We start from the raw sequence: 19,944 nt of genomic DNA, 5'->3' as shown, positions 1-19,944 counted from the left end.
CAGTTGTAAAATACTGTCATTGTATTGATCTGGAGCATTAGTTAGTTAAGTAGGTTGACACATTCCTCTTCTCTCCACATCTGTAGATAAACATCACATACTGAACATTACACACAGCAGACAGACGTGTGTGTGAGTGCATGTCGGGAAGAAGAGAGACAGCAAAGATTCATGTGCAACTATAAAAGAGACGCAACTATAAAAGAGACGGTGCCTCAGATTTAGGATAGAGGGGGATCGTTCAAACTCCCTGTCAGATCAGTGCGGCCAGAGCCAATGGTGGGACAGTGGCGGTTGTCAAGAGGAGGTGGGGTCTTGTCCCGTGTGTCGACTGTCTGATGGAGAGAAGTGGGGGCACAGCACAGCGAGTGTGACACAGAGTGCTACGCAGAGAGAGAGCAAGAGAGACTGCAGGCAGGCATGCAGCAGCAACACAGAGCCATATATATGTTTAATAGAGAGGCTGCAGCAGAGCCGGCTGTTGATGAGGTAAGAGCACTGAAACTAGACTATGTAACTAGGATATAAGAAAAAATAGGGCAGTTCTGTATTCAATGTGTTATCTTATTGTTGTGTATATGTCAGAGGATTTTATGATATTTGCAGAATGATGCTTTTTATTGTAGATATCTTAGCAATTTAGTGATCACCTCTCTTTTATCTCCAGGTGTATTTGGCACAAGGTCCTTGGAAGCCTGACTTAAGACGTCTGTCAAACATGACTGGACAATAATAACGTTCCCCAAAACCTGCAGCATGTGACTTTGCTGTGGTGTTTACGGACCCTCACCATGCTGTCTCTCTGGAATCTTTATCTTCTCCTCCCCCTCTCTTTGCATCCCTCACTCCGTGCCATAGCCATAACTGGAGAAAATGTCAAGGAAACACAACAGCCAGGCAGAGACATAGCATCACAGCATATTCCACAGCCCACACCAAGACTTCATGGATCTGGTTCTGTCCCAGTTAGTCCCCTCTTTGAGCCCACGGATGCCGACTTCCTGGGTCAACCTCTGAGTTGGTCTTCATTCTCATCACAGGAGTCAGACAGACAAGGTGTGATCGGTGAATATGTTGATCTACAGGCAAGCACAGAAATGTCGCTTATGGATCCAAATGAGAAGGAATTTTTCATACCCAGCTCCTCTGAAAGTGCAACAGAAGATGTGCCGTCTCAAACTACCCAGGAACAAACATTTAAATACCTGCCAGCTGAGACCAGCTCTGAATCTAACCTGGATATACAGACTCAAGAGAATCACCTCATTTCAACAGCCTTGCAGAATAAGACTTATGGCTCACTTCCATCAGACTCTTCTCCACTGTCTGTTGGACCGGGACACAGCTCTGACCAGCCCACCCCACCTGTAGTCAGTGGCAGTTGGGGAAGGACAATAGTTGGTCCTTCACTGGCGAAGACACGGGAGGGAACTGTCCCAGTGAAAGAGTCTGGTGGTGGATTGGTTGATATGACAGACCACAGAGTAGCTGTGAATATGGTGACAGAGAAAGGTAAGAATCATTCAAATAAAACAGAAATCATTTCGTTCAAGCATCCATCATTTACATATGCTGTGTTTCCATCATGGTACGGTTTGGTTTGGTACAGTACAGTGTGGATTGGAATGGTTAAGCCCTGGGTCAGGCTTGCGTTCCAACTGAAAGCAGTACCTGTACTTGGTAGACGGGGTGTGGGATGTACCCGATGGCTGGATCAGTGAGATATGTAGCGGGCGATGTACCAGTGCAACGACAAAGAACGACGGCAATGAGGACAACAAAGGAGGACATCCAGCAGCTCTTTTGTTTTTCCTGCTTTCTAGTTTGTGGGTTGTTTGTCTCAACGATACAAGAAGCTTTGTATGAAAAAAAACACGAAGGTGACCATACCATTTTACTCTGGTACCCCAAGGGAAGGGTGCCAAAAATGGAACGGTAGGTGCTGGTTATTATGGTACTATTCCTAATGGAAATGCTGAAAAAATGTACCAACTTGTACCAAACCAAACTGTTCCACTCAAGGTCACCAGTCCACTGCAGAGCAACCAAAGAGACAAACAAGTGTCCAGTTAACCTCTTAACCTCTTCATGTTTTTGGACTGTGGACAGGAAACATAGGGAGAACATGTAAACTCCATTTACAAAGGGCCTCGGTTGAAGTGACCTTCTTGCTGTGAGGCAACAGTGCCAGCCACCACTTCTCCATGTGTCCCCAATTCTTAAAATATACTATTTTGGGGCAAAAATGATGATATAATTACCTTCTTTATAGTATAATAGATTGTGTCATTGCTCCTGCATAAGGATATGTATCTTACCACCAATAGACAGCCCTAATCACAAGGTGACTCATATGAATGGTTTGGATTAATAGCGTTGACTCATTAAACACAAGACTGTGAGTTGATGTGTGGCTGCAGTGTTTGTGATAGGTATTCTGCAGGCAGACACAGTTGTTTTACATTCACTGAATGGCCTGTATCACTTCACCTCCCTCAAGCTTTCACTCCTCAGAAAATCTCCCCCAAAAATGTTCGCCCTTGTCTTGTGTTTTCAAGCTTTTTGTCAGATTCTTCCTCTCAGTCCCTGCACTCGAATGTTAATGTCTCATTCCAATTGCAACCACCCACACCCAAGGGTTATTTGATAATGTGGTACACACCTGAACATATTTAACACACACACTCAAATGCCACTCACTTGTCAAAGTAAATGATGGGTTCACAGCACATCATAGTGAGGGGAGGAAGGCTTTGACAGACACGTGTGAGAAATGACCCTTACTTAATCTGCTTATCAATTGGGTTGCATCCAGTTTGTTACCTAACAACCAAATTTATCCATGTCACAAAAGATTTATTGTCTTTTACCTACCCTGTGCTTGGAAGTTCCCTTCAGTTTGTTCACTTGATATTAAATGGAGGAGCAGAACAAGGACACACTATTTATAACCTGTGGGTTATCTCATTCTGAAGACGCCACACAGTGTAAAATGAAATTTTTTTCACTTAGAGAATAAGGGGCTATGTACATTATTTATTGGTGACACAGTCACAGTTAGATGTGAGACTTCATCACTTCGTTACCAACCGTTCAACAATGAACTGAAATTACAACATTAAAGAAGGGAGGGCACCTGATGATCGTGCTTTATAATAGCAACACAGATGCAGAGAAGCAATGAGGTCAATATTGGCTAATCAACATTCTCTCTCTCTGTCTCTCTCTCTCTCCCTCACTCACTCGCACACACACACTACTTGCTCATGCTCTCTCTCTCTCTTTGACCCAGTTGGAGATTCCCTGCAATGAGCCTGCTCTCTTGCATTATAGATCAGCTTCATACACAACATATTCCACCATGTTCCTTTTCCCTTTCTTTGGCCTATCGTCCATTCATCTAATGTTGGGTTTAAAGGAAACTTAAGGAAAGAACACGTGCCCCTCAAGCATCATCAAGCATCGACAAAATGAATAACATTTCTTATTATATCTTTTCTGTCAAAGCAACAAATCGCTTGTTAATATGTTTTCTTTCATTTACAGATACGTCCAGGGATAGTAGCCTGCAAAAATCCAGTGACAAATTCTTGCTCGATGGTAACATGGACACCTCAACAGCACCCTGCAAAACAACAAACCAGTCCTGGACTCCCACCTTCGCAGATGATTTCACTACCAACGAGTCCCTGCATCCCTCTCTTGCTTTCATCCCTGCCCTTCATGTCCCTCTGTATTCGGACTGGAACTCTGCCCTCGCTACATGGGGGTTTGCGTGGGAAGCTCACACTTACGGCCTGGGGTCTGTCTTCACTGTGTTCGGCCTAATCTCTATCATCTGCCTGTTGGGGCTTCCCCTGCGGTGTCCTGCAGGAAGCCCCTACTTCACCTTGCTGCACTTGTTCCTCCTTGCATTTACAGGGATCCAAGCTTTCTGTTTGCTCTATGATGCATACAGTCACCAGGATCGTCTTCCCCCTCTAGGTTCACTGCTACTCTCTGTGTTGCCCTTCCCCTGTTTGATCTCAGCTTTCTCCTTGGCCTTCCTCCTTCTTTCACTGCGCTCACGCATGCACCTTTCATTCCCACTTGCTATTTCAACGCACTTCTCAGCCTTGCCCAAACCTTGCTTGCTATTGTGTGTATCTCTGTTGCATTTTGGAGTATCTCTAGGATGTGTTGGCTTGCTCCAGCTCTTCGACTTCCTTCCTACCATGATCCTGCTTTTCCCTCAGGGTCTTTTTGTATGTCTCACCATCTTTCTATCACTCTCCTACCTCATCTTCTACTGCTTAATACAAATTGACACTAAACACATCTACAGGCTTAATGACAATGGGGAGAATGGAGGATCTCCTGAAGTGATACGACCAGCAAGTTGCCCCTTTTCCAAAGTGGAGGACTGGCGTAGGGCAGCAGTAGCTGGAGTAGGGGCTTCATTTTGTTTATTGGGCTGTGGAGGACTACAGCTTTATGGGATCCTGCATGCCCTTGGTTTAGGTGGGGTGGATGGTTATGGGTTCCATCCCTGGCCCTGGTGGGGCTACCAGGTGGGTTGCAGACTTTGCGAGATAGGGGTGTGTCTAGGGTTGTCTCTCATTGGCACACACCCTCTATGTTCCAGACACTCTTCTATCAAGACCACAACACACCCCAGGCCTGGATCCTGGTCCCGCCTGTCATGCAGCTCACCTTCGCGAGGGCTCACTCTGCCCTCTCCAGGAAGTGTAAATTCTCCTGTTCTCTCCACATATGATTCTTGGTCCCAAGGTAAGAAGGAAAAGCAGGTGGTCTGCAATGTCATCACCCAACGAGAGTCAGATGCTCTCCCTCTTTGCTCTATTGTGGATCATCCAAGAAATGGGTGTGAGTGTCTTCCAAAATCCAGCCGAACACAGACAACTGTATTACCTTTACCTTCACCCCCAAGCCCTCCTCAAAATCGTACAAATGCTGTGGAGTTATCATCACTGGGTCAATATGCTGACTCTACTGTGGATCTACAGCCTCCATCTCCCATAGACCTGTCTCGCAGTATTGATCAGGCTTTGTTCAGTGAGTCCCTATTCTCTCACAGTATCTTTGGTTTGCCGAGGTTGACCCATGCTTCTTCAAGCCACTCTTTGAGCTCTCCTAGCCAAGGGACTTCAAAGAACGGGCAGAGTTCTGTAGATAATGCCTTATACAGAACCTCCTCCTGTGGAGATGTGGGTCAAGAGAAAAACCCTCCCGGTTCAAAATGCTCCCAGCCTCACAGCTCTATAACGTCTCACAGCAGGACACCAGAGCACTGGGAATGGAAAGGGAGTGTCTCTGGCTCAACCCAGGGTCTGTGCAGCAATCCAAAAGAGACAGGAAAGCTGCGCTCAAACTCCTGGGCCAACAGAGGGCACAACTTTACTCAGCACAGCCTTCCACGGGCAATTCATCTGTCTTACCACAGGCGGTACCGAACCCTGAGCGCAGCGTCACGGGACATGCGGGGTTCTGGCCGACTGGCAGGGACCAAACACTTAAGTGAAAGCAAACAGCTAGAATGGGATCTGGCCGTGCAGGCAGAATTTGTCAATGTGTGTAGACAAATTGATGCTCTGAGTGTTTGCAGTGACACCATTGAACTATAGACAAAACTGTGATTGGAATGCAAATGTAGCAGACTCTGATTCTGATTTTTCATTGTAAAAGTTGTAGTGACTTACTGTAATTATTTGACATAAACTAATTAAAGTATAATGGACATTTTAATACAGCACTATTAATATTATTAGTACAAAATGTACCTTTTGGACATTGTAGTTATCCTACAAAATAAAGGGAATGTAAAGGATAGCCTCCTTAAGCCATGAATAAACAAAATGGATTCCACAAAAGTTTAGTTAGCATTGCTTAAATGCTAATGGTTCTTCATCATTTCAAAAGTCAAGAAATGCTCATTAGCATATCGACCCCAAACTCTTAACTGTATCTGATAGTATTGTGGTAGACAATTTAAATTATATATTTAATATAAATAAATAAATACAACTGATTGTCAGAGGAGGCTAAATAGTACTATCTCTATGTACCAGTGACTGTATTTGTATTTTTTTTTTCAAATGATGTCCAGTTAGTTGTGAATGGAGACGTAAGCACTGGACAATGTAGCATGTAGTACTTTTATGTTATGTCAGTGTGGTGTAAAAACAAACATGTTTTAGGATAATATAATGTTTGCATTTCCTGGCAAGCCAGCCATCTGTTTTGTATTTTTGAAATTCTTATTTCATTTACTACTCTATAATTTACTGCCACCTAGTGGTCATGGGAAAAAACACCTAAGGAGTGCAATTTACTCTCTGTTTGTGTTGTGATGAAGCAATTTCAAAATCCCCATGTTAAAATAACCTTTATTAATGCAACACTATGTACACTTAATAATTCAGAATCGTTTAGTTGGATAAAACAAAAATACATTCACAATTTCTGTATAACCTGTAATCATCAATCAACTGGCTGCACGATTGCCAAATAAAGATCCAGTGTTTATATGACATAGTGACATATTTCATACCAAAGATAGTCGTAGTTTCAACAAAATGAAGAAATCTTTTTTTTAAAATTGCCCAAAACATCTATAATTCTACAAAACAATCTAACTTGGGTGACCTGGCTTTGCTCAACTGACTCATTGGCTCTGTTTTTAAGTAGTGAGTCAGAAAGTGAGACACATAACTCATATATGTACACTCAATAGCCATGTGATTTACAATATGCCTTTGCAAACTTAAATTATGGAGATCCCAACATGTGTGAATATATATGAGTATATTGTATAGACTGATCATTAGATTATTTAAAAGTATAGGATTCTATCCTGTCTTGTTACCAAGACCGTTTGTTATCCAGTACGTTCTACTGCAAATAAGGTGAAATCCAGAGTGTCATTATCATTATTGTGTTTGCTCCTTTGTGGTGCTCAGTGTAATAATCATGGAAAGGTGAATTAAGGCTAATTCCTGGTTTGTCATGCAGGGTGAGTTACAATGTAACACCCTCATTTTCACAAAGAGAAAATACATGTGTGGAGAATAAAGTAGTGTATGGATGGATGGATGGATGGATGTACTGGAAATATGACCTTTGACCCAGTAAGATTTATACACAAGATCACAGGCTAGAAAATATAGTGTGGCCATGTCTAAATACTGGTATGTTAGTATATTAGATCATTTTACATGTGCTTTTTACAACCTTTATCATTAATAAAATGTGAGACATTTTGTCAAAGACTAAGTTGCTTTTTATAATGTCATTTATATATATATATATATATATATATATATATGTGTATATGTATATCTATACATATGGATTCCTGATTTCCTATAACAACACTTGTGGGATATTGAATGAGCTGGGAAAGAAAAGGCTAAAACTGCAAGATTTCTTGTATACTCAATACTAAGGGTGGATTTCAGAGCTCAGCTATAATAAGGGATGAACAGATTAATCACATTAACCTCACTACGCCTTGGCCGCAGCCAGAGGAAGACAGAGTTCATATGTCCTTTAACAGGTGTGACCCTCCCTTAACCTTCAGACTCAGATTGAAGTAGTTTGATCTAAACTTAAAGGTGTTAGCGATGGAACAGACAAGGAGACCACAAACAAGTATTGCCAGGTGACGACAACAGCTTCTTGTGGCGTGTAGTTTGGTCACATGTGCCCACTGCATCTGTTCGTGGCTGCTGGGGTTGGAATGTTAGGTCCCGATCGAGCGTTTCCCTTTCCTGACGACTCAGTAAAGCCGCTTTTCATAACTGCATTTGAAGATTGAAAAACAGAGTGACGCATCAGCATTTTCTAAAAAGCGGAATATCTAAAATGGAGATGAATGAATAGAAGACAAAGAAGACAATAGAAGACAATGGTGGAGTCATTATAACCACGTGGATGTACTTACATGGCACATAAGAAAATCTAACATGATAGCATGGATAAGAAAAAAAGAGGAAGAGAGAAGACAGTTTGATGGTGCTAAACACAGGTAAATCACATTTGATATGAATTTGATTATAAAAGGTTTTTTGACAAACGAATCCAAGTGAAGCTAAGACAACAAGTGGAAACAGCTGAGGACAGAAAAACACTCAAATCACTGGTATTTTAATCACTATTTTAACAGTTTCAAACCTTGAGGTCCAGTGTGTAACATTTAGGCCGGTTTATTGGCAGAAAGGGAATATACTACACATACATGTGTTTTTATATGCACATAATCGCTATAAAATAAAAGAAAATCATTTGTCATGTCAGTGTCATGTCAGCCTGAGGTGGAACTGAAAAAACTGGGAAACACTCACACAATCTGCTGTTGTGTGAGTGTTGGAGTTTGTCTTCGTTGTTCTGTGTGTGACTGTTGATCCTTTTAGGAAGAGAGCTCAGCGCAGCATTGTAAGTGGCCGATAGCTGGTGTCTTAACCGCACCGTCTACACCTGACATTAGATGTGTTTTCTGTGATCGGATAGCGCTCATGTAGCACATGCATTTACACCTGGTATTAACATGCGTCTCCGGTGTCCACATCAAGGTCCGATTGCTATCCGACATTTGGATTTGGAAAAGGGAGGGATGAAAGGATGAGTCCACCGTTTGTTATAATCTGCATTCTTAACATTTAAATCTTACACACTGGACCTTTAGGACTATACAAACATTTGTAAGTGTGGAGTGAGAAAGAGTCACAGGAGGGGGAAAAAGTCAGACTTACGAGTGGAGGCCATGAACTCCTCCCTCCATTTGAGCAGACATGGTCCTCTTCTCAAACTTCAGCTCTCCAGAATACATCATCGACCTGAGAGAGAGACACACACACACACACACACACACACTGTGAACGTCAAGAGTCAAACAAGTCACAAACACACAAACAAATGATTCCAAACCTACCGTAAAATGGACAAACTCTTGGCTCCTATGTCCTGACAGCCATGTTGGATCCCAGCAATGAGGTAAGGAGCAAATTTATGGATGGAGCCTTTATCTTGTACCGAGCCTGACACACCTTGGGCCACCTTGACTTTATCTCCCTCACTGGACACACACAAAAACATTCCAACAAAATAAGAGTGCAGCTTTTTCTAAAATCAACATGTGCAGACGAAAAGTCACTGTCACAGCACCTGAAGTAGCGTTTCTGACTGTTGTTTTTCTCCATGGCGTCCAGCGAGCCCATTCCTCTGTACTTCTTCAGACGCACACCATCTGAAAAGAAATATTCTCCTGGAGCTTCAGTGGTTGCCGCCAGCAACGACCCCATCATCACTGAGGGCAGAAATAAGGGATTATTAAGCACTGTTAAACATGATCCCCCATTAGCTCACTTCTCCATTAAAAACCAGCACCATCTCTCATTAAACGCACTCACGGTGCTTAATAATGCATCTTGAAATTGCCCTGATTTACGCTGAACTTGGTACATTAGCTTTTAGTTTTTAGCACCAAAAAAAGGGGGAATGAAGAAGAAAGTCATTAAACATTTTAAACATTTACTCATTTTCCCTGCATTTGTTTTTTTAAACCTAGTTATTTTCACTTTAATTGCTTCTAAAGTGTTGTTTTTAATTAACCTTTATTATTATCTTTTATATGTATTTTTTTTTTTTATCTTCTGTTATACATAATGCATATTTTATTCTCCTCATGACCAGACGCTGCTCTGAATTTGTGTTTGTTTTACTTGAATTTGGTCATTTTATTGTTCTGTTTTGTATTGTTAATGTTGTGCCACCCAGTTTCAAATACAACCTCAGGGCATCGCCGTAAAAGAGCTCACTGCTCAGTCTCATATCTACAAATAAACAACAATCACTACGATACTAAGACTTGTTTTTGCCTTATTACATGTCCCACTAAAAGATAATTGTGCAATGCTGACTTCTACAGTCGTAAACTGTTTTTCACACATATGAATATCATAAAAATCTTTTTAAATGTACCCGTTGATGCTCCCAGGGCCAGAGCTTTAACCACATGTCCAACCGTCTGAATTCCTCCATCAGCAATCACCGGCACTCCAAAGCGCCGAGCGTATTCTGCCACCTTGTACACTGATGTTCCCTGGGGTCGTCCACAGGCCATCACTGACAGACAGGAGTACAATAATGAACACAATAATGTACAAGCTTTTAGGAAACAATATTATTTTGTGATTTATAACACATATGTATAGTGCACACAGCATCCAACCTTCCTGGGTGATACAGATGGAGCCACATCCCATGCCCACTCTCAGAGCATCCACACCTGCATCTATGAGGTTCTTGGCCTGAGCAGCTGTCACCACTACAGAGAATCAGAGGCACAGAAAGAAAACGAGCTGCTGTAAATGATGAAGGGGTTGCTGAGGAGGAGGTTTGACTCCACACATGCAGGAGAGCGTTCAGAACATGACTTCACCATTTCCTCCGACCACCTGCAGCTCAGGGTACTTCTGTTTGATGTAGTTTATCATGTTGATCTGATACACTGAGTTTCCTTGGGAGGAGTCCTGCAAGTTAGATTATATGCAGTCAGATTAGATACATAATCAAGAAAAACAAGCATTTTTAACGCAGTTAAAACCCACCAGGACTACCACATCCACCCCGGCCTGCACTAGGATGTCCAGTCTGTATTTGTCATCATCCCTGGTGCCGATGGCAGCCCCGCACAAAAGCTGCTTGCGGGAGTCCTTGGAAGCCAAGGGGTAGTCTCTGTTCTTCTTTAAGTCAGTCCGAGCAATGATGGCCACCAGCTCATCACTGTCGTTCACTATCGGGAGCTTACCTTCAGGGGTCAGAGTGCAAACAGAGTATCTGAGTCCAGGCTGAATACTTCAAGACGAAAGACTTTTCTGGTAATGTTTTACCTTTTTTGCTCCGTTGCAGTATATCATTAGCCTCCTTCAGTGTGACTCCAGCTGGTGCAACAACTAAATCTTCTCTTTTTGTCATTGCCTGAATCCAAAAGAGGTTCAAATGAAATATACATTTATTCATGGGTCTTTTCCCCCCTCCAGGACAGCTTTTTTCCACTAAGTTCATAGTTCCAAAACTGGTTCACATACATTTATTTTATTTTATTTAACCAGCTGCTCTTTTATAATAGAACCTCTTTCATTGGTTGATGTCCAGCAGGCATAATTCACATTCAGATGCTCAAATAAATGCTGGCTATGTCTCTGGAGATGTCATCTTCCCAATTTGAGAACTGATTTGTTCCGTTTAGAAAATGTTTGTGTGTGTTTTTAATGCTCAACACTGGGTTAGGGTTGGGGTGAGAACCATGGTAGAAACTCTAGAAACCCTAAACCAGTTTGCCTCAGTTTGGTTCCATGTTTTCCCCGTGTGTCCCTGAAGCCCTCCTGAAACAAACACACATCAGTCGGAGCCTGACCTCCTCCAGCGGTCTGTCGTGGTCCTTCTCAGACAGGAAGTCAATGTCTCTGGAGGTGACGATGCCGACCAGCTTGCTGCCCATCTGGCCAGTTTCTGTAACTGGGATCCCAGAGAAACCATGGCGTGTCTTGGCCTCGAACACATCGCCCACTGTGTGTCGGGGACTCATCACCACCGGGTCTGTAATGAAGCCCTGCTCAAATTTCTGACAGGAACAGAGCACAAGAGGGGTGGAGTTGAAAATAAAGAAAAATGGACCATTTTTATTAAATGATGGTTTCCATGATATGATAAGATGAAAGCATAAAACAGTTTCATGTTATTGTAGCAGAGGGGCACTAGGACCTAGGAGAGACAACTTTGTCAAGCCAGGAAATCAGGGTTAAATTGGCTGATTGGCAGCAGGTGTGAAACAGCTCTCCTCATGACAACATCTCCATGTGAGGCTCTGGTAAGTCAAACATGATGTTTACACATTATATTATATTATATTTAGCTTTTTATTGCATGGTTTACCCTGAGGTGCACGATGTATTATTGTATGTAGAAAGAAAAGAAAGATATGTCTGCAAAACACTACCTGCTGTTCGTATTATTTCAATATTGTTTTTAACACTAATTTGCTTTAGTAATAGTGACTTTTTTTTTAAAGGTTGAGTTTGTGTTACAGTTTTGATTTTGTTTCTTTCACCGGCGTGTCTGAGGTGCTAGGAGTTCACCCACATAGTGTTATGGTTTGTTTGTTTTATTTTCTAATTACATTTTTCCATTAAATAGTATACTCCTAGTGCTCCAGTCGTGGTAGATCCTCTCCTCTTCTTTACTTTGTTTTTAGTGTTTTAGTAAAAGTCAAGTTGTGTATTGTATGAAAACAATGTAATGTGTATAAACATAATAGCATGATGATAAACATATTCTCAGTCAGTCGCTGGGTTGCCTGTTATGTGCATTTCCAATTTGCACACGTTCACCCCTCAATATCATAAAAACATGGTCCGTCACCTCCTCTTCCTTTTTAAACACAGCTGCCAGTGAGGTGATAGAATATAGACAGAATTTAATACTTCATATTTGCCAGCAACATTTTTTACAATATTAATAATAAGACATATGGTTGTTATCAAATGACAGGCATTACAACATTAAATGACATATGTAAGTACATTAGGTGTTTTGATTGCAGTTGTCCTCATTATTTACTTGTTTTGATATTAATGGGTTGTTTTCACATCATGAATATATTACTATTATTATTATTATTATTATTGTGAAGTATACATTGTTCCATATCAAAACCCTTTTCATTTTGAAATTCTGCAAAATAGCTTGACTGTGATATCGTGATGGATTATTGTTATGATTTTAAGGTCATATTTTCTCTGGACTTGCCCCCTCCTGACCAGACTAGATGCTCACTGGCCCCCAGGTCACTTGAGTTTAACACCCCTGACTAATGAGTTCTTTTGAGGTGAACTATATTTTAAAGTGTGTGCATCTACTACTGAACTAACTCCCAACATTTGCTTATTAACTTATTAACTTATGGAAACCAGGTCACTGAGGGCAGCTGGTGCCACAGTGAGTGTCACACACATCGTGTTGACAGCGTCTGTCTTACCTTGACTTTGCGCACCTCATTAGCCTGTAACTCTGCGGTGCAGTTATGATGAATGATGCCAATCCCACCCATCAGCTGGAAAGCAGCCAATCAGAGACAAGGGAGAGACTCATTATACTCATGTACACGTGATTCATGTGGTCTGTGTGTGTCAGGTCGTGCTGTGCACTCACTGCCATGGCGATGGCCATAGATGACTCCGTGACGGTATCCATGGGAGACGAAATGAGCGGCGTCTTCAGGGTGATCTTCCTTGTCAGCGCAGATGTTAGATCCTAAAGTGTGGTGCATTTAGAAAGAGAAACACGTAATGACCTCATGACAGGAAATAGGTCTAAACGAATGGAGTGTGTGTGTTAAATACTGTGCAGCACAAACAAACAATCTTTCTTTTTATTTTTGCCAATAAATAAACAAAAATGTTCTAAACTGATGCTGAATTGACCTCCTGAGTTAGTGAGTGTTGGATAGCGCAGGTGTGTCTGTTTTGAACACCTACTTCAGAGTTATCACCCATGTGACCGAGGCATGAAATTAATTGAACGTCCCAGCAGAGCAGGGCAGAGACGAAAACAAAGCAAGTCAAATAAACACCCCGGTGCTTAAGGAGCCTCAACTAAATTACTGGAATTAATTACATGGAAACCCCTGACTGTGCACATGGATATTTGTGAGGGATAGAATATTTGAAGAAAACACTAGCGTTTTTAAATAAGGTCAAGGGCAGGAAGACGGTTCCAGCCTGAAGGAATCGCACATGAAAAACTCTTTGCCTGTCACGAGTCCAACTGCTCATGAACAGTGAAATAAAAAGGAATAAACAAAGGTAACACTTTACAATACAGTTTTAACTAATAATGAAATTATGAAATTAATACAGGATATTCAAGGATCTATAAATCTACTGTTCATGTCAGTAATAACTGTTAACTGACAGTTAATTAAAGCTTTAAGTAACTGTAAATGTCTTTCTTTGGATAACATTTATAGATATTTCTGTATACAATTGTATAATAGCACTAAATAATCATGATTTAACATTTGCTCAAGCATCACTTAAGCAAACGCTGCCTTTATTGATGATCCTTGTGACCCTTTTTTTAAGTATTTTTAGTAAGATTAAATAAAGGTTAATACATCGTAAATAAGTATTTAACGTATTTGTGAAGTCTTTGTTAAACACATAATAATAATAATTCTAATAATACATTTCATTGGTTGGCACCTTTTCATACAAAACACATGGAGCATTATTAAGGTGATGGATGGTTAATTAATACTTAATTATGGTTAAGTAATTTGGTTCTTATATAAACAGCTAACCTTGATAACTGATGTTACCAGTAGCTTTATAAATCCTCAAATAATGGGAATAACATTATGAAATGTTTAGTTAAAACATGAATTAACATTCAGTAAATATCTATTACTGCATTTTCTCATGTTTTAAATTTTAACCCAATTTACAATATAATACATCATGACAAGAAAATGCTGGTGTGTGTACAGAATAACTTTAATTTGACTTTTTTTTTCTGTACTCTCTGATAGTCTAAAGCTTAATTTCTGGCATGTTTAGCTGCAGGTGCAGAGCTGCAGTTTTTGAGTGTGGCATGTATTTGGTGAGCGTGTGTGCTCCACAGTGTGCTTGTACTCACCACCTCATCAGATGTGAAATCTATGAAGCCAGGCAGGATCAAAAAGTCACTGAGAGGAGGGAGAGAAAACAGACGTGGTGTGAGCGTAACATCTTATACTGCAGCTCCAAAACTATTAGATCACGTTCATCATTACTTTTGCCATAAAAAGGATCATACAACTTTAATTCCTCCAGTGCAGCAGTTTTTCAAGCAGGCGTAATGTTAAGCATTTCAACCCACTTAAATATTCTACATTTATCCTCTGCAGCGCTGATAAATCCTCTATATAGCCTCCATTAAGGAAACTCCACTCATCACTCGTTAGTGAACTGTATACACACACATAAACACACACACACACACACACACACACGCACACAGGCAGTGCTTTTAATGTCCGCGACACCACTCAGACTTATCCTTGAAAGTCTCATTCATCATAATCCTCCATGTTGGAAACAAGCAGATGTGTCATCAGTGATATTACTAAACACTTAATGGAGCATGTTGCATAATTCTCTGTGTCACTGGTGCACGTGCACAAGCTGTGTGCTATAAATGTGTCTGTGTTTAAGTTAAAAAAAACCCTTAATGATAAGAAAAAAGACATTAAATATCAAATCAAAAACATTAAATAGCATTAGTTGATTTTCAAGATGTGGGCCATACGTGAAAACGTTTTTGGAAACAAACTAAAAAAAAATAAATAGAAAAGTCAGAAGTGTGAGATTAAATACTTCAACCCTTTAACACCTCATCTCTTTTTGCTTATTTACTGCATGTTAATATAGTGTGTTAACAATTTAAAATGAAGAAAAAGGTTTTTATTAAAAAAAACAATACTGCAGTCGCACATGAACACCAGATTTTGCGTAAAGCACAAACCAACGCGTAATTATGGTACTGCAAAGTGCGATCCACTCTGTGTTAAATCTGAGCAACAAAGCCTTCGCATGTGGCCCTCATTCTCTTCTGTTTTTGACAAAATGCAGCAAGATATTTAACTAGAAAGTTCAAAAAGTCTGGACTCATATGGCAGAAGTCCATGAATAAACACTCGAGGGCAGATGGACAGCAACAATAGGATTTTCTTACTTGTATGTGAGTCCGTCACCAATGGAGAAGAGTTGCTGTGCTGTTAAACCGTCTTCAGGAACATAACCTGTGCCTCCACTGATCAAATAGTCAGCCATGCTGCAATAGGACGACACACATTAATCATGGAAGCAGCGGCCACTTTAACCCATTTAACCAAGACATTTGTATTCATTTCTTTTTCTAAAATTTCTAAAAAAAAAATCCATATTATATTTAATAACTCTTTGATATTGGTGAAATATCATCATACATATCTTAGTTGTGATATCATGATGGAATATTGTGTTATAATCTTAAACTCATATTTACCTACTGAACTGTAACTTTAGACCACGCCCCTCTTGACCCACGTTTTAAAGGTCACATCATCAGTCAGGACGAGAACAAACTTGCGTACAATGTAACCACTAATTGATTGACAGCCATACCCTGTATCTGTATTCACTTTGAACTGGTCAACCAGTCATTTCCAAGCAAACGTCAACCCGTTTGTGGGTCGTGATTTGATAAATGTGTAATTAATTGCAATAATTATTACAAATATACTGTCAGAAAGAGATAAATGTAATTATATTTAACCACTTTAATTGAATTGAATGCTTTTCCGTACACATCTTCACATATTCTATTAACTTACAAATATGCGTATTATGTATTGTAGGATTAATAGGGTAAATATTTCTTTGTCATGTTTACATTACACATTTTATCTTTTATATATAATTTTTTTGTAATACAGTGGTTTTCAAACCTATTATACCAAGAACCACCGTGGATGTAATGCAACTTATTTCTCCCGGGGATTAATTAAGTATTCTGTTTCTGATTTACGCCTCGTTCAAAAACACGATAATCGCCATTTTAACTCTTGACCTCTTGTTTTCTCACACGCTTGCAGGAGGCGGATCCTTTTACCAATGTAGACAGCAGACGTGCTAATAAAAAGAATCCGTCCTTGTCCATGGAAAGTCCTTCTGTGACGACAGCACAGCAGATAAGAGGATCTGCTGCGCTGCCCAGGGAGGTGATAAATGAGCTTGTGAGTTTAGTGGATAAACATCAGAAAACATTGCGTTCACAATGTTATAGTTAGAAGTGTCTGTTGTCAAAGGAGTTCATACAATGCTGATTCATTTTTTTTAATCAACTGCACTCAAAGCTTTCCCTGTGACTCCCTTTACAGCCGTGTTTAGTTTTTCATTTTCTGTGAAAACACATGGAGGCAACAACATTTTCAAATTCAAACCCGTTGACCCGAGAACAGAAAGAAAGAAAGAAACAAAAAGTGAATTCTACTGCTCAAAAAACTCAATTGTTCACTAGTTTGATGTGATAACGGCTTCTTGACCCTGTGTGACCCTGTGCTGCCGCTGTATTCACACAAACGCTCCCTCAATCAGGTCTGATGGTTTTGCCCGACAGAGCCAAAGACCAAAGAGAGGCAGAATAATAAATGTTACAGGAAGTAAAGTAAATAAGCCTCGTTTCTGGCAAAGGAAATGAATGTTGGCAGGTTTTTAACTAGAAAAATAATCTACTTCTGATTTAATTACCAGTAACAGGCTTTAACAGTGGTTTCCATGAAATCCTAGAACTGCTCCTGCCCCTGGTTTGTGTGTTCAATACCAGAGTGTAGTAAATATGTTTAACTACAGAAATAAAGATTCACTATCACAGATTATTGTTTGTGTACAAATCGATGACATTTTAAAGTATACATTAGTAAAGTCACCTTAATCATGTTAAGTATTTCTAACATTGCAGACGTTCTTTATTGTGAGCACATTTTGATAAAACAAAGGTCACTTTTGTCTCGTATTTGTCCCGTTTCCTTGTTTTAAGGAACATTAGATTAACAAGCTAATTTCAGTTATTCTCGCCAAGCTTTCGTCATTGGTAGATTATTATTTTTAAAACTAGAACATTTTCAATTGATAAAATGAAGAATATTCAAGCAGACGTAGAATAATAACATCGTCATCAAAGACATATCATTCAAAGTTATACACTGCAGATATGCCAATCACTGCACACACACACACACACACACACACCACGTGTCTTGCATGTTATTGGTCCAACAAGTTGCTGTGCTGCTCATTATTAAAGAAGAAGGAACTTTTCTACCATGAAGCATTAGTTCAGCTTTTCCTCTAGAATTTGAGATTTGGCCTTGTAAGGTAAAACACATGGCCCAATAATGCATGAATTGCTGTTTTGGTGAGTCACTGCTGTCTTGTTTATCGCTGTGCCTAAATAAAAATGAGTCTTTTTGACCAAAGATTACACACTGCAGCTTTAAACTTAAACTCTCTGTGTCCACAAACACTTCATCTAGTAAATACGACGTCCAAGACCTTGCATGTTATTCAGGGAAGTGAGTGTGACACCGACCTTTCGGGTTCAAATCCAGCTTGGATCCGCGTAGCACTGTATCGCTGGGCCGCAGTCTCATGCCCGTGTCCATGTGGCGCCGGGTGGGCGTAGGCGCCAAAGGCGGGGGCTTGTTCTCCGTCTCTGTTTGAGATGCGAGGCCGTGCTGGCTCCATGTCGCCCACAATCCTCCGGTAATCAATCTGGTAATTGTCCCTCTCTCCATCTCCAAAGCGGTCATAACCATGACCCTCCATCTCTGGGAAATCCAGGGTTACAACCTCCACAGGGCCCCACCACCTCAAACACAAACACCTACTCACTCACTCACTCTCTCACTCACTCTTCAAGCACTTCTGACTTGTATCATACACATGAACAAAATCATCACACCCTCACACACACACACACACACCAAGTAAACAATGTCCCCAGTGGCTCCCAATAGCAACACACTCAGATTCAATTATAAGCTCTCATGAGCACCCATTGCTTTGAGTACATGCTCACACAAACACCTTTCAGACACACCTGACATGAGAGGAAGCCGCGTATGTCTGCAAAACCCCGTAACGATGGACCGCAACGGACAGAATTTCACAAACTCGGCCTCACGTACAGCAGAATGAAACAGATGGAGATGTCTGCGTCTCAAATCCTTCAAGCAGCAGCAGTCGTGGTAGAAATGTCTCAAAACAATGTTGTTTTCCTGGAGGAGGTTTTGTATTCCGGTTTCCTAGCACTCATCCTTGGAGGCCGTCGAGGCCTTCAGCCAGGTGGCAAGAGTTTGAAGCTCACCTGTTGCTGAAGTTGAGTATCTTGCCAAAGCAAATTTGATATGATGTTGCACCTGTTTGTTCCCCAGCTGGAGGCAGGAGCAGCCACGGGGGGAAAGAGTCCGACCTTGTTAGGTGGCAGAATCCCTCGTCCCTGTGGAGGAGCAGAGCTGCTTGGTTATCCCTAAGGCAGGGAGCTTCTCTCCCCACTCTGTTCTCCTGGTGCCTGCTGAGCTTAACTCTGTTTCTGACAGTAGCAGACGTCACTCTCCCACAAAGAGGATTGGGAGCGTTAATGCAGGGATGGGGTGGGGTGAGATGGGTGTTATCGGGTGGAGAGCACCAGTAGGACTGTGGAGGAGAAGGACAGGTCAAGATGACGCCTGAAACACTGGACACTTTCACCTCAGAGTCGCGCCGCGGCGTGAACGTGAGCGTGTTCGGGCGCTGAGGGAGTCGGAGCGGTGATTCGACCGCTTCGTTCTGCAAGGACGCGTCGTAAACGTGTATGTTTGTGAAGGAAAGTAGAACCTTTCAAAACAAGTGCAATTCACTGTTTGTTTGTGACTTTAATCCCAGAAGTATTCACTCATGTTGTGTGAATAGTGCTGTGTTTAGTAAGAGATTTAACTTCAAGTTCTTCAAATGTTTATTTTTATGATATTATTTGAACTTTAATAGTAGTGATCAACCCACTGAGTCAAACTGAGGCAAGAGAATAACTTTGTTGCCTTGGTTGCCCTCGACACCTTCATCTGCAGGTGACTGACTGACTGCTTGTGACAGTTACCGAGGGATTGAACCAGAAAAGCCTCTTACCCGGTCCCTCTCTCTCTCCCTCTCTCCCCCTCTCTCACAAGCCCACTGGAAGAAGCGTCACACACACACACACTCATAGTTGACAATGGAAAACGTGTTTTACTGTCTTAACTACCAAAAAGTACAGAATTGTCAATTATTTTGATAATTTATTCATCAGTGTGAGGTTATATATTTTTTTTTCATCATTAAAACAAGCTTT

General features: G+C 41.0%; 2 protein-coding genes across 4 annotated transcripts; one reads left to right on the top strand and one right to left on the bottom strand.

The window, feature by feature from the left end:
• Positions 1 to 196: 196 nt before the first annotated feature.
• On the top strand, positions 197 to 7,259 carry prrt4a (proline rich transmembrane protein 4a). Of its 2 annotated transcripts, none has more exons than XM_044035688.1 (3): positions 197 to 489; positions 668 to 1,512; positions 3,547 to 7,259. In XM_044035688.1, the coding sequence occupies exons 2-3, from the start codon at positions 792 to 794 to the stop codon at positions 5,622 to 5,624; spliced, it is 2,799 nt and encodes a 932-aa protein (XP_043891623.1). In that variant the 5' UTR covers positions 197 to 489; positions 668 to 791; the 3' UTR covers positions 5,625 to 7,259. The 2 variants fall into 2 exon arrangements, with proteins under 2 accessions (XP_043891623.1, XP_043891624.1); XM_044035689.1 differs by lacking the exon at positions 3,547 to 7,259 and adding an exon at positions 3,293 to 3,349.
• On the bottom strand, positions 6,370 to 19,233 carry impdh1a (IMP (inosine 5'-monophosphate) dehydrogenase 1a). Of its 2 annotated transcripts, XM_044035690.1 has the most exons (16): positions 18,169 to 19,232; positions 15,772 to 15,870; positions 14,695 to 14,743; positions 13,210 to 13,311; positions 13,037 to 13,111; positions 11,417 to 11,623; positions 10,890 to 10,977; positions 10,608 to 10,807; positions 10,439 to 10,529; positions 10,229 to 10,324; positions 9,979 to 10,122; positions 9,163 to 9,304; positions 8,930 to 9,073; positions 8,751 to 8,834; positions 7,943 to 7,959; positions 6,370 to 7,799 (listed from the first exon to the last, which is right to left on the bottom strand). In XM_044035690.1, the coding sequence occupies exons 1-16, from the start codon at positions 18,402 to 18,404 to the stop codon at positions 7,696 to 7,698; spliced, it is 1,878 nt and encodes a 625-aa protein (XP_043891625.1). In that variant the 5' UTR covers positions 18,405 to 19,232; the 3' UTR covers positions 6,370 to 7,695. The 2 variants fall into 2 exon arrangements, with proteins under 2 accessions (XP_043891625.1, XP_043891626.1); XM_044035691.1 differs by lacking the exon at positions 7,943 to 7,959 and having other exon boundaries at positions 7,709 to 7,799; positions 18,169 to 19,233.
• Between the last annotated feature and the right edge of the window lie 711 nt (positions 19,234 to 19,944).

Source organism: Solea senegalensis, linkage group LG10 (assembly GCF_019176455.1).
Source record: "Solea senegalensis isolate Sse05_10M linkage group LG10, IFAPA_SoseM_1, whole genome shotgun sequence".
Taxonomy (NCBI): domain Eukaryota; kingdom Metazoa; phylum Chordata; class Actinopteri; order Pleuronectiformes; family Soleidae; genus Solea; species Solea senegalensis.
The sequence above is the reverse complement of the archived record's forward strand: the minus strand, read 5'-3'. Positions and strand labels throughout refer to the sequence as shown.

What these genes read in the sequence shown, in the direction of transcription:
- prrt4a (XM_044035688.1), top strand. Translation starts at nt 792, where the DNA reads ATGCTGTCTCTCTGGAATCTTTATCTTCTCCTCCCCCTCTCTTTGCAT. An exon ending in GAATATGGTGACAGAGAAAG is followed by an intron (nt 1,513 to 3,546) that starts GTAAGAATCATT and finishes TTTCATTTACAG; the next exon opens with ATACGTCCAGGGATAGTAGC.
- impdh1a (XM_044035690.1), bottom strand. Translation starts at nt 18,404, where the DNA reads ATGGAGGGTCATGGTTATGACCGCTTTGGAGATGGAGAGAGGGACAAT. An exon ending in ACTGCAACGGAGCAAAAAAG is followed by an intron (nt 10,808 to 10,889) that starts GTAAAACATTAC and finishes TGACCCCTGAAG; the next exon opens with GTAAGCTCCCGATAGTGAAC. An exon ending in AAGAGTTTGTCCATTTTACG is followed by an intron (nt 8,835 to 8,929) that starts GTAGGTTTGGAA and finishes TCTCTCTCTCAG; the next exon opens with GTCGATGATGTATTCTGGAG.